The sequence below is a fragment of the Apiospora aurea genome (assembly GCF_038362705.1).
Source record: "Apiospora aurea strain CBS 24483 chromosome Unknown utg000001l_segment0_segment0, whole genome shotgun sequence".
NCBI lineage: Eukaryota > Fungi > Ascomycota > Sordariomycetes > Amphisphaeriales > Apiosporaceae > Apiospora > Apiospora aurea.
Genome location: NW_027117388.1, coordinates 5,950,853 through 5,964,355, shown reverse-complemented (window position 1 = coordinate 5,964,355; position 13,503 = coordinate 5,950,853). Strand labels below are relative to the sequence as shown.

Below are 13,503 nucleotides of genomic sequence, written 5' to 3'. Positions count from 1 at the left end.
GGCATGCAACTTCAAATCATCTCATTGAGTCATCTAGATCAAGTCATGTATCATCATCTACGTAACAAATTGTTGAAAACAAAATCATAAACGGTCATTTTAGATCCTTTTCCATTTCCATTTCCATGCCTTTCCTTTCCCTTTGCCCACCCCTTTACTGAACAGGAGGCAGCCGCAGCTCCTCGTCTCCGCTGACCTCCACGACGCCCTCGACGCCCTGGTAAGTGTAGCGCACGTGCAAGACCTTTTCGAGCGCGGGCGACGGGTCCCAGAACCCGAGCAGGTTGCTCTTCTCGAGCCCCGCTGGGATGTGCAGCCGCCCGTCGCTGACGAGCGCCGCGACCGCGACCGTCGTGTCGGCTACCTCCTCGGAACCCCAGGCGTTGCTGCTGTGACTACTATGACGGCTGCTATGGCGGCGGGAGCTCTTCTCCTCTGGCGCCGCCTCTGCCTTGACGCCGTACTTAGCGCTCAGGATGACGAGCCCGCCATTGGTGCCGCGCTCCGCGGCTTGCTTCGCCTGCACGTTGTCCGCGAGCAGGAATGTGACCTCGTCGGCCTCAGTTTGGCGCTGCTGTACCGTGGCCAGCCGTCTCGCCTCGCGCCGTCGGGCCGCGGCCAGGCGGCTGCGTTGCCGGAGTAACTCCCAAGCGGCCAGGGTCGCAAATGGCACCAGGGCACTCCAGAGCAGCGCGGCCCGGGCCTTGAGAATCGCATGGCTGGCGGGACAGACGAGGAAGGGCAGACGGATGGTTTGCCCGCCTAGGCGCGACCAGCACAGGGAGAAGTGCAGGTTGTGCGCACTCAAGCCGATCTCAAAGCCGAAGGCGGAGAATCGCCCCGTAGTCCGCAGGCAGCGCAGGGTGAGCACGCTGGCCCAGATCGAAGTCCACGACACGCCGGCCTCCATGCGGATCCGGCGGCCGAAGCTGAGTTTGTCGTCCTTGGAAGACAGCTCAGGCTTGCGGAAAACCTTGCCAATAAGGCGTTTGGGCCAGCTCAGGATCGAGCTCAAGCTGGTGGAAAGCATGGCCGACGAGCCCAAGCAGCCAGGCTCTGCATTGGCCGAGACAGTCAAGTCGACGCCACGACGACTCGATGGGTTCTTCCACCTCCCAGCAGCTTGTGGGGCCAGGGGTTCCAAGAGGCTTGTAGACCGAGCGGTGTATTGGGTAGTGTACGCGAGGTCCAGTCTTGGAGGGAGGGCCACTGGTAGTACGAGGCTCAGGAACCTTCTGTTGATGTTGGAGAACTGGGCGACTGCGTGGCATATCTGGTCCGGCTTGGCAATCCAGTCTCCGCTCTCGGCCTTCAATAGCAGAAGACCGCCGGCGGTCGGCCGCTGTACAAGAGCCGACAGACGAGGGAGTCTTCCTTGCCAAACAGGGGCTTTGGTGGCAACTTGGATGATGCTCCGCGTCTTGTCCAGGGGCAGGGCCACACAATGAGTGACTCGAAGTCCGACCGCAGGCAGTGGAATGATATCCGACTCCAACTCGATAATGGGGCGGCTCAGATCCGTAGATCTCGTCGACGGCAGGCTATGCTGCAAGGTGAGTGTGATGAGTGGCTGGACCAAGCCGTCTCGCAATCTTGCAATATGGTCTCTGGGCATGTAGCCGGGTAGGCATGGCTGATAATTGTCGACCAAAGCAGCACTGGGCACGGTTGCAAGGTCCTGCATGAACCCATAGATGCTGCTGTTGATCGTTAATCTGGTGGGCCGGGGTTGTATAGCTGCGAGACCAGGGTTCTCATCGTCAGCCAATTCCTTTTCCGACCCGTCATCAGTAAGGACGATGCGCGGTTCACTGTCCAGAAGATGATGAGGCGTATAAAGCAAATAAATCATGTCCAGATTTTTGCCAAGTCCGGGGAGAAGCACTGAGAAAGAGTGGCTCGTGAAGAAATCAACCGGTTTCAGCATGGAAGGGGAAGGTTCTGAGCCATCCTCGAGGGCACGAACTAGACCCTCGGCATCGACGCGAAGGCCAAAATCGAAGGTGTCGAGACTGTGGTCCAAGTTCAAGCGGGCGCGATCGGCCGTAGCATCGAGGGTCCGAAATGGGGAGATTGAGAGCGGTAAGTCACTGTCCTGGTCAGGCTCCCCCAAGCAGTCCCGTTCGTACACCAGTCGCCTCTGAGGGTTGCTCAGGGTCTCGAAAGCTTCCTGAACAACGGCCCAGTAGATCTGGGCGACCTGGCGAGCTTTCGCCGGATGGGCGTTGGGATGCAGCAAGGTGAAGTGACGGTAGTACGCCCGGCGCACCTCGTCCATGGAAGCGTCCGGGGCCAGGCAGAGCAGCTCGTAAAAGTTGCGGGCCTGTCCGACGTCGCGCAATGCGGCGGGGATCGGGTCCCCGCCGGCCTGCGGCGGCAGCAGCTGTTGCTGTTGCTGGTACACGGACCCGTAATCGGTCCCTTGATCCCACAGCGAGGAGGCCCCGTCGTCGAAGTCGAATTCAATCTCCTGCCGGGTGGCGGCGAACTGCGAGTTGAGCGAGAAGCGCGATGGCTGCGCTTGGGACGCTCCGGACCCATAGACGCCTCCCGCGGCCGACTGCGGCTGGAGAAGGTCGTCATTGTGAGCGCCCGACCGCCGCGAAACGCGCGAGGCCGAGTCGGTGTGGTCCCGGTGCCTGCGTGAGGACTCGGACTGGTCTTTATGCCTACGCGACGAGGACGAGGACTCGGCCTGGTCCTTATCCTTGTGCTTATGCTTGCGGCTGCTGCGGTGCGAGTCCCCCATGGTCGGATGCGGGCTCTTCCAACAAGCGATTGGATCTGGTGCTGCTACTATGCGGCGATGATTCGCGGCGTATGTGCGTCAAGCGGAGGTGAAAGTTCGAACAGATCAATGAGAGGAGGAGCTCCTACTAAGTAGCGGGTATGGGAGGGGAGAAAGTGGGAAGGCATCAATGTATGCCATAGGTAGCAGGTCCTCTTCAAGCAATCGTGTGGTGCGGTGTGACAAGAAATAAACATTTGGTCCCCATTTTCTTATATTTTAGCGGGCCGGGCGGCGGGAGGGGATGGGCCTGGGCAGAAGCCTGGGAGGCACGGAGCAACGTGTTGACGTGTGTCCTGCGTGCGCAAGGGCAGGGGTAGGAGGATGGAGAGAGGCAAGGCCAGGGTAGTAGTAAGGCCAACCAACCACTTGACTTTGAACATACATGGGATACTGTGGAGAGAGAGGGCTGGTGGTGTTACGACACGCAACTTGGTAGGTAGCAGCAAATTCGCAACTTTTCACAACCAACTCGCGAGGGTTTGCTTCACCGTTTCTGCTGAACGTCTCCCCCAGATGTTCGTAGCCAACCCCCCGGAGGCGGTCTGGAATACCGAGTATGTACGTAGCAAGCTATGCAGTTGCGCTAGCAGCCCCGATGGAGCCGTGTCTGCGGTTTTGCTTGGCTGGCTAACGCAGGCTAAAAAAGAAGAACAAAAAAACGAGACGGAAAGAAAGGTGGCTGGCGTCTTCCGAGGGGAAGGCAGCATCCTCGCGAAGAATTGTGTAACAATAAAAAGAAGTATATTTGATATCATGAACAAGTGAGCCGACTAGGGCCACTCTCCAAAGGAACGAACAACCCTATTTGCAAAACGAATGGGTTCGCCAATGGGGGGCAGTATACTCCAAGCTATATGCAGAAGGAAAACAATCATGTGTAGGGGCAGCTATACATCGTGCCTATCCAACGTGGCGAGTGGCACATACCCCTCGTCCTTCTTGGGCCCTCTGCCCAGGACGCTACCAGCAACACCTTGAACCCTTGTCAAGATGCTGTCCAGTCCCCAGCCACGCCCACGCCTCTTGATGCCGCCCTTCTCCGCAAGGAGTGCCTCGTCCATCCACGCCGGTCGCTTCCAGAACCGGAGCAGGAGCGAACTAACCACAACGCTGACGCTACTGCAGGCCATCGCAGCACCAGCAGCCATCGGGTGAAGGTGGAACCCGAGCGGCAGGAATATGCCCATGGCAAAGGGAAGGCCGACGATGTTGTACATGCAAGCCCACAGAAGGTTCATCTTGATACGCATGAAGATCGTGCGGGCAAGGTGCAGAGCCGCAGGGATATCCATCAAGTCATTCGGGCGCATCAGAACAACGTCGGCCGCTTCCATGGCAACGTCCGTGCCACTAGACATGGCGATACCAACATCGGCCGTCGCAAGAGCCGGAGAATCGTTGATACCATCTCCAACCATCGCAACGCATTGACCCTGAGCTTGCAGCTGGCGCACAATCTCTTGTTTCTGATCCGGCGACACGCCAGCATAGACGTCGTCTTCTGCGATCCCGACCAGCGAAGCAACTGCCAGAGCGGTAGATCGCTGGTCACCAGTGACAATAGCGGTACGGATACCCATCCGGTGAAGGACTTCGATGGCAGCGGAAGCGCCTTCCTTGATAGTATCTGCGAGACACAGGTGGCCAGCGTACTTCCCATCAATGGCGATGAAAATGTTCGTGGTGCCAGCAGATGTGGAAGCCTTGGACTTGTTTGCCTTGGAGTTGATTTCCTCCGATGCCTCGATGTCGTCCTCAGACACTTCCACCTTGTTCTCCCGAAGGAAGCGGACATTGCCTACCAACACCTTGTAGCGGGTTCGCTGGCCGCTGGTGCTCGGCTCGACAGTGGCGCTGATGCCCCTGCCAACCGCTGCTTCAAAGTCACCTATGCTTCCATCAATGGCGCTTTCCATGTCGAGACCGATTTCGGTGCGCGCAGCTGCTAACACAGCTTTTCCGACGGGATGCTCACTGCCCATCTCAGCGAGACCGACAATCGTCCACCAGAGGCGTCGGCGCCAGTCGTTGCCTTGCCAAAGTGAAGTCAACTTGGCAGTAGCAACACTCATCTTACCATACGTGATGGTGCCCGTCTTGTCGAGAACTACCTGCGTAATCTTGGTGGTAGTCTCCAGGGCAGCACCTCCCTTGACCAAGATGCCGTTCTCAGCACCCACACCAGTTCCAACCATGACTGCGGTGGGTGTGGCTAATCCTAGGGCGCAAGGGCAGGCAAAGACAATGACGGATATACACAGCTTGACGCAGACAAACAGTCGGCCTCCGCTCTGCTCTTGTAGAAAGATCTTGGGGGGTTCTTGAGGACGTGACTAAGGACCATCCACACGATGAAGGTCATGAGGCCGAGGAAGAGAATCGTAGGAACAAAGTAGCCCGCAAGCGTATCTGCCAGCCTTTGAATCGGCGCCCTGGTGGTTTGGGCGTCCTGCACAAGCTTGACGATCTGGCTGAGTTGAGTATCGCGACCAGCTCGTGTGACTCGAAAATCGACGCGTCCGTGGCTATTGACTGTCCCTCCAATAAGATGGCTTCCCTTCTTCTTGTTAACAGGGATAGCTTCGCCTGTCACCATGCTTTCGTCAACATAGGTTTCTCCACGGACGATCAAACCATCTGCAGGTATTTTATCTCCAGGTCGTATAACAACAACGTCGCCAACCTGGATGAGTTCAGTAGGAATGACCTTCTCCTCAGCAGCATTGCCATCCACCACCGGGGTCTTTGGCACCCCCGAAGCTTGCACGTCATCCCACCCCTCGGCTGCCTTTTCAGCAGCGATCGGGTCTGCATAAATAGTAGCCATGGACGGAGCAAGCGACATAAGTCGTGAAAGGGCTTTCGATGTCTGGCCCTTGGCGTTGTTCTCGAGGAATCGACCAAAGGTGATGAAAGTGATGAGCATCGTGCTCGTGTCGAAAATGGTACTTGGGCGGCTGTGGGGAGGGAACATGAAGGACACACACATGGCCATTACACTGAAAAAGAATGCTGAAGAGGTACCAAGCACGACCAGTACGTCCATGGTCGGAGACCCATGCTTGACAGACTTCCAGGCTGAGACGTAGAAACGCTTCCCAATGCCAAACTGGATGGGAATCGTGAGAACCAGGCAGATGATGTCGCCAAGGAACAGACCAGGCAGAATCTGTAAGGCACCAAAGTCAAGTGCGGGTATCATCATTGGGAAAATCATGCCAATGAAGAAAACTGGGATGGCGAAGGTAAGCGATACCTTGAATGCTCGACGCCATTCTTGGATCTCGCGAGTTTTGGCCAGAGACTCGAGTTGAGCGTTGTTGTCATCACTATCGGCGACTAAGGCGTTGAATCCCAGTTGTTCCACAGCATCAACGATCTGTCTTAGCCCAGTCACGGCCGCCTTGTGGGTGACTGTGAGACGAGAGGTAGCAAGGCTCAGGCGTGCTGTGTTTACGCCGGGAAGAGCCAACAAGGCCTCTTCGATCCCTTTGGCAGCAGCGGCGTCTGGACTGCCATAGACCTTGAATTGGGCTGTAGACGAGCTGCCGCTATGATCGCCTGTATCAAAAACCGTGGACAAGATAGTTGCCCCGAAGCCACGATCCTCAATAATCTCCGCGATCTTTTCGGCAGGCAGCTTTGCCGGGTCGTGGGTAATAACCGCCCTTTCGGCCAACAGACTGATATTGAACCTAAGGACTCCGTCGATTTCGCTGAAGCCTCCTTCCACCGCTGATGTGCAGGCGCCACAGGTCATGCCTTCAATAGCGATAGTGGTCGTGGCAGTGGTCGGCCGTTTCACTTCGCCACCCGAGTCAAGGCTTCTTGATTGCTTTTGTTGCTCGCTATCGATCAATGTCGCCCCAAAACCTCGATCTTCGATGATCTCGACAATCTTCTCTGCGGGCAACAGAGATGCATCGTGTTCTATTACGGCGCGTTCGGACAGCAAGGATATGCTGAAGTGTTTGACGCCAGTAACGTCAGCAAAGCCGCCCTCGACAGCAGACGTGCAAGCGCCGCAGGTCATTCCTTCTACGGCTATCGTCGTCACTGTAGTCGTCGGCTCGTCGTCGTCGTTGTCGTCGTCGGCGTCAAATAGTTTATCGAAGGGCTTAAAGGCGGGCGAAGGCAGGTCGCTTGAGAGAACTTCGGCTTCGAAGCCACGGTCCTCGATTATTTCGCTTATCGCCTCGGCCGAGATGCGCTCGGGATCGTGCATCACTACCGCCCTCTCCATGACCAGACTGACGGAGACATTTCCTACACCATCGACGCCCTTGAAGCCAGCTTCAACAGCAGAGGTGCAAGCACCACATCTTCTGGTTGTCAGTAACCAGTTATGGCAAGCGCGTATATATGTGCAGCACTACTCACGTCATTCCACCGACTCTCAGAGTCGTAGTCGCCCAGGAGGCCGTCTTGGGCGTTTGTAGGGAGGCCTGCATCGACCCCCTCGACGGGACCTTGATGTTTGCAGGAGCCATTGCGCAAGTTGCTGAAAGACTGCACGTATCGATTGGATGATCGGCGACCAGATCGCTGTATTAAATGAGGAAGGGAGCGCGGGTCGACTATAATGTAGCCGGCATGGTATAATTCTCGCAAAGACGCAGTAAGTAACAAATAGTCGGGTATAGAGAAACTTGGCTCAGTCGATCATCAGAAGTCCAGCTCCGGGCAAACAGGCGTAAGAGGATAGATCACAGAGTGGCTATCGTCAGCTTATGTATTATTGCTGACCAAGGAAAGAAATGGAAGGCGATTTGCCGGCAGGGTGCGATTATGTATGTAGGAGAGCATCCGTCAGCAGCCAGCTCGGGGAAGACCCTTGCGAAAATGCACGCACGGGTTTGAGTGTCACTGTCTTCTCGAATCTTTGGCGGACCGTGCGGATACTACGGAGTATTTGCTGGAACAATGGGCCAGGATCAGGGGACCAGGACCAGGATGTTTAATGCGTCCCCCCCCTCTGTGGCCTGTAGCGCAACGTAATGGTGTCCGTCCAGAAGTTCCGTCTCTCTCTCTCTCTGTTTGTGCGATGCGAACGAAAAGAACAGGAAGGCGAAATAAGAAGCAACTCGAGTTGCGGATACTGGGACTGGCCACACAGCAAAGAATACGTATTGATTTGTGAGCAATGATGGGGGGCTCTGAATAAGATTGATGCCCGTAGATGTAATCAAAGGTTCTTTATATTCCGCGTGCTCCGAGACACTTCTGCTTTGTCTCTGCCCTGCCGTAGCTACGTGGACGAGCAAAAGAGATGGGCGAGAGTCCGGGTTCACTTGCGCAAACCAAACACGGTAGCGGCAGCGGTTTGCCGAAGCTAAGTCGCCTAACATGCTGGCCACCACACGCCCAATATCGACCTTATTGAACGCCGCGAGCCATCTCCACCGACTGTTGCACCAAGCTCACTTCAACGTCCCATTTCAGGTTGCATGGCTCGCACCATGGATGCAACCACAGATAAACGCTTCGGCATAGCAGCGATGGCATCGGAGCTAAAGCTAGGAGGCCTGGGGAAAGAGGACAGCTGTGTTCCCTGGCGACAACTGCTTCAAACGAGAAGCATGGAAGCTTTTAACGATGCCAATGTTCCTGTAGGAACTCGGCCGGACATTTTTCAATGCACGACAACCATTGATCTACTGTACTCCCTACAGCCAACCCGCACGATGATCGCAATCGGTTCCACGTGGAGTAAGGGGCAGGTTAGTATTTGATCGCATACTCTGTGTTTCTACTTCTTTCCCGACCGTCCCTGGGCATGGAAGAGAGATTCAGAGCCTGCATACTTGGTACATCCTAGGCCTTGCCCGGGGCTGTTTCGATTTCTGGCAGGCGTCTGCTCTGGGGATTGTTTCGCCTAGACTCTCGAACCGACTCTACGGCGAAACGGTTCCAGCTTCTGCAAGCTAAAACGTTGGACGCCAATATCCAATACGAGCCGAGGAGCCACTGAAAAGACTTGAACCCTCGCCCCCCAACTCTTTCAGCTGAAATTCCAATCGCAAAGCTTAAGTTTACCCAGAGTTGTCGTGCATTGGGTCTCTCTTGTAGTGGTACGTGGTGACATCTGACTGTTGATTGGGATGTACATGTGCACCTCCCATTGCAACTTCATGTGAGCTGAGATGGTATGGATGGTATGGATGTATTGTCCTGTTCCTCTCTTCAGAGGCATCATCACGTGCTGGGAGGACGGGCTGGATGTACATACCTGACAAATCCACTGATCAATACGAAATGACTATACGGAGACTGTGCCACACGCGATATTCCCGTGCCATCCATTTCGCTATGCAAAATTTCGGCGTCAATCTCAAAGGAGGCAGGTGTCCTTTCTTCCGCTGGGAAAAGAGGGGCGCATTAGGTATTATTAGCATATCAATCACTGTTTCCCCGTTCGTCTGCCCCCACCACGTCTGCTGCCCCTCTACCGTCTACCGGGCTAGGCGACTTGTGGCCTAGCAGGTACTGGACTTTTGAGTGGCAGGCTGGCAGGTGGGTTGGTTGCCTGCGCTTGCCTGCGCTTGCCTGGAGCTCAAACAACACTGATACACTCATGATACGAGGGACCCAAACACCAGGAAATTCCAAAGAAACATTCAGCCGCGCTGCCGGAAATTAGCATCTGCGGAATCTCGTTCTTCCTTTTTGGACCTGCAAGTGGATTCCATCCCCGAGATCATCCGAACTGTTCGATCTGCAGCGCCGTACCGGGTGCTGTAAGCGTGCCAAGCGGAGGGAAGAGACGTCAGTCCAGTGTTCCGTCAGCCGCCTGATTGATTAGCCCCTCCAACCGTGAACGAGGCTGTCGAATCTCGGGCTTGTCTTTGACCTTACCGATCGCAAGGCTACCTCCATCACCTCACGGCCTCTTGAGAGAGGGCTTTTTACATCCACCATGGCGCAGGTAAAGGCTTTGAATGCGTTGGAGGTTAGTAGAACATCATCATCATCAGTCATCGGCATGTCTGGTCAGGACAGTTTATTAATTGCCCAACGTACAGCCTTTCCTGGCTCTCACCAAGTCGGCAACCTCGCCCCGCGCAGCCGCTGATTTAGTCACGAGAGCCACTTCGACACCAAGCACTTATGTCTTCGCAGAACTCTTGCAGTCGCCGCAGATCCAAGCACTTTCCCAGGCGCCCGAATATGCTCAGTACTATGCCCTGCTGGAGATATTTTCCTACGGCACCTACTCCGATTACCGCGCCATCCAGAACCTCCCAAGCCTGAACGAACAGCAGACCTTGAAGCTGCGACAGCTTTCCCTATTGACCCTTGCCAAGGACCCCCACAACCTGAGCTATGCATCTCTACTGTCGGCTTTGGGCCTGAGCGATGCCCGCGCCGTGGAGGACTTGGTTATCAGCGCCATCTACGCAGATCTAATCACAGCACAACTTGACCCTCACAACCAGGTCGTCCACGTATCCTCCGTCTCCCCTCTGCGCGATCTGGCTCCCAACTCCATCCCCGCGATGCTGGCCAGCCTCCAGGACTGGTCTAGCCGCTGCACGACAACCTTGGCCGACCTCGAGGCGCAGATCGCCGCCATCAAGGATACTGCTGCCCAAAAGCATAGTGAGAAGAAGGCGTGGACGAGCAAGACAGAAGAGCTGATAGAGGACGAGAAATCATCCGACAAGGGTGCACACGGTCGCCAACAGACCAACATGATCAGCCGTGCCGTTGCTGGTATGCGCAGCGGTGGACGATATGGTAAGCGGGACAGGGGCGGGAATAGTATAGAGGATGAGGCTGACGATGACGAGGCAATGGACCTGGACGATAATCAAGAATTCAACGAAGGTTTTGAGGGGGGTCTGCTGGTGCTGGGAAGAAGCGGGTCAACAGACGGAAAATGTGAGGCATTCGGGAACGGAAGCCTCGAGTTGGAGTGCCGAATCAGCTGGCATATTGACCTTACACACAGGGCTACTGGAACAGACTTGGAAGCTGTGATATGCTTCTGAAGCTGCCGGACAGGAAGCGGGGCTGGAACAGAGGTTTGTTTAGCCCTAGAAGAAGCAGGCATGCCCATAGGCATCATAGACGTTACGTTGGGCATGGAAACATCCACAGCCCTCAATGAAGCACACGAGATATTAATGATTGTCGTTTTTGTTTATCTAGCTTTGGTGATGGCAGGAGTGAGATGCATACAGTTTATTGGCAGTACTATTGCCATAATCTGTGACTGGTGATAACTTGTTTATCTAAACTCAAGATGGGTTCCTGGGTATAATCTTTGCATTTCGCAACTAGATATTCACCCCTCAATAACCGCCGCCATGCAACCTTTTGCTTTGCTTGCCATTACAAGAAACTTTTCTCTTTGCCTTTTGGTAACATGATCCAACGACTTGAACTTAGAAAAACAAGAATGAGTGAAAGAAAACCACGCAGTTGGAACGTAAAGTTCTGGAATGCATGTGTCCAAAACCACATCCAGCACGCTGTTGTGTCTCAAACACATAACATAACGCCTTATTTTCGCCTTTGTGGCCTCCCTATCTCCATTAGACTATTCACCGGCTAAACCCCGGTCGAATATTGGAGGATAACGAAGAGAAGGTATTATTCAGAATACACGCACGCCGGCTGATGATGAAGAATACAGTAGACAAACAGGTAAGGAAAGAGTCGTAACATCATGAGTGATTAATCCTTTGAAAGGAACGAGACACCAAGTGGGAAAGCCCCTATAACCTCTTGCCTGGCACGAGGATGAACAAGAGGCACAGTGCAGCGTCTATCAGCACCGTTATGCCGAGCACCATCAGAGACCGCTTGACAAGCAGCTTACGTACGTATGGCTCTGTGATGCGGGAAAAGTTGAAGGGCGTATACTCAGAGAAACCAATCAGGCCCATAATTGGATCCAAGGAATACTGGTATGAGGCCAGGAGGTAAACTCCTACGGTGAACGGCAAGATGACCTGAACATGTTAGCATGGTATATCAATGGCGGGGCTCTTTCGAATTATAGCACATACCCAGCATCGAGTTTGCCTGGACATGTTCAAGAATATGAGAACGAACGCGGTCCAAAAGGCACCAAACATGGCAATGAGACCAGTAATCAACCTTGCAATGATGGTGGGCGGGATCAGGTTGCCCAAAGCACGGGCACGCAGGAAGCCAGGGAAGGCGTCACGCTCCATGGCCTGGAAGACATAATCCTTAGCGACGTCAAAGACCTCGGGGTCATCCCGTCCATCCTGTTCGATTGCGGTTGTGATGTCCTGAGTGATGGAGCCCGGGAGCGTAATCTCACGTTCGGCACCTGGCAAGAGAAAGGTGTACAGAATCTTTTCTGCGCTGGCTCGTATATCCTCTCTAGCTACGGCATGAGCTGGCGAATTCGAGTCGGTCGTCAAGCCACGGGGAGTACTGAGATGGCTACTGGCTCGAGCGCGACGTTCTTGGCTGCTCGCGGGAGAATCTTGGTGCTGCATGCCGGGGGTGCCAGGAGTGACGGGTTGATCACGAAGGTATGCCGACATTTGGGCGTTTTGCTCTCTCTCCTTCTCAGTCGAATAATGTGAAGGGCCGGCCGGGTTATCGCGCATTTCGCCCATAGCTTCCAATACCGCAGATGACCGTTTCGATCTACTTTCTCCGTCGGGGGTTCCCACTAGAACTGATCTTCTAAGTTCACGAACATAGTGGCGGCAGAGCGACATGTGCTGAGCAACGTCGAGCCTAGAGTACAATTGTCAGTAACTTTCGCCCGTTCGTCATCCTCCAACCGAGGATTTGAATTACCAGAAATCAAGGTAGTCGACTGATCGCTGTTGATCGCGCATATAAATGTAGAAAGAGAACAGGTCGACTGGTGGATGAGTGCGACGACTTAGCACTTCAAAGAGCGTCGGCAATCGGTTCCTGGTCATGTCGGGGATAGGCGACGGGGTGCCTCTCGAGAAGCTATTCGGCGGTTCATGGCCGGAGTAGGCCATTTTGGCGGTTGTATCGAAACGGAATAATCGATGCTCTGAAGCAGTGCTTTTCCGCCGGGCGCGATGCAATGTGGCCGTCTAGGTTTTGGTGTGAACGAGTGTGGTTGAGGTTTAACTGTCCAGTTCGCACTGCACGGGAGGCTATTTTCGCAAGCTGGGCCGACCGAGTCGAATTGGGCGATGAATTGTCGCGTGGTTGCTGGGCGAATGAATGAATGTGGAGCTGACAGGCGTTGGGAGATTCGGACAAGGTGACTTGTATTCACCAAGAAAAGAAGTGAACGAATGGTAATTGTGATGAACCGATTGTCATCAAGGAGTGGTTGCGATGACAGCAGGTGTGACTTGATCAAGTTGCGCTACCACAAGGTTGGCTCGGCACCTTGGAGTAGTGATTGGGCTTGTCAATAGGTTAAGTTAGTTGACAGGTACGCGGGCGTCGGGTTGCAAGGCGTTTCGAGCGAATTTGGTAGGACAAATTAGAGGTTAGACGTCACGACGGATCGGAAATTGGTAGCACAGTCCGGTCTCTGCTGCTCCAAGACAAGAATGGGGCGCAGCCATGCACTGTAGGCGCAATACTTCGTCGGGCTGGGAGCTGTAGCGTGATTGGCAGGCGATTCAGTCGAGCTCGGAAAGCAGAAGTGTTCCTGATAGAGTGGGACGAGGCAGACTGTGCAGAAGACTGTGAACCTCCAGTCAACGGAACTTCCTTTTCTCTACTCGACAGTA

At 54.6% G+C, this 13,503-nt stretch overlaps 4 protein-coding genes across 4 annotated transcripts; 1 reads left to right on the top strand and 3 right to left on the bottom strand.

The window, feature by feature from the left end:
* Positions 1 to 154: 154 nt before the first annotated feature.
* On the bottom strand, positions 155 to 2,749 carry PG986_001796 (uncharacterized protein; the record flags this gene model as incomplete). Its single annotated transcript, XM_066838018.1, has 1 exon — positions 155 to 2,749. The coding sequence occupies one exon, from the start codon at positions 2,747 to 2,749 to the stop codon at positions 155 to 157; it is 2,595 nt and encodes an 864-aa protein (XP_066706911.1).
* Positions 2,750 to 3,678: 929 nt separating this feature from the next.
* Positions 3,679 to 7,281, bottom strand: PG986_001795 (heavy metal translocating P-type ATPase; the record flags this gene model as incomplete). The annotated part of the gene is made up of 3 exons (XM_066838017.1): positions 3,679 to 4,988; positions 5,069 to 7,113; positions 7,172 to 7,281. 3 exons carry the CDS (start codon positions 7,279 to 7,281, stop codon positions 3,679 to 3,681), a joined length of 3,465 nt encoding a protein of 1,154 aa, XP_066706910.1.
* A 2,426-nt stretch (positions 7,282 to 9,707) lies between these two features.
* Positions 9,708 to 10,771, top strand: PG986_001794 (COP9 signalosome complex subunit 7a; the record flags this gene model as incomplete). The annotated part of the gene is made up of 3 exons (XM_066838016.1): positions 9,708 to 9,740; positions 9,814 to 10,672; positions 10,743 to 10,771. The coding sequence occupies 3 exons, from the start codon at positions 9,708 to 9,710 to the stop codon at positions 10,769 to 10,771; spliced, it is 921 nt and encodes a 306-aa protein (XP_066706909.1).
* A 740-nt stretch (positions 10,772 to 11,511) lies between these two features.
* On the bottom strand, positions 11,512 to 12,771 carry PG986_001793 (uncharacterized protein; the record flags this gene model as incomplete). The annotated part of the gene is made up of 3 exons (XM_066838015.1): positions 11,512 to 11,748; positions 11,806 to 12,514; positions 12,578 to 12,771. The coding sequence occupies 3 exons, from the start codon at positions 12,769 to 12,771 to the stop codon at positions 11,512 to 11,514; spliced, it is 1,140 nt and encodes a 379-aa protein (XP_066706908.1).
* Between the last annotated feature and the right edge of the window lie 732 nt (positions 12,772 to 13,503).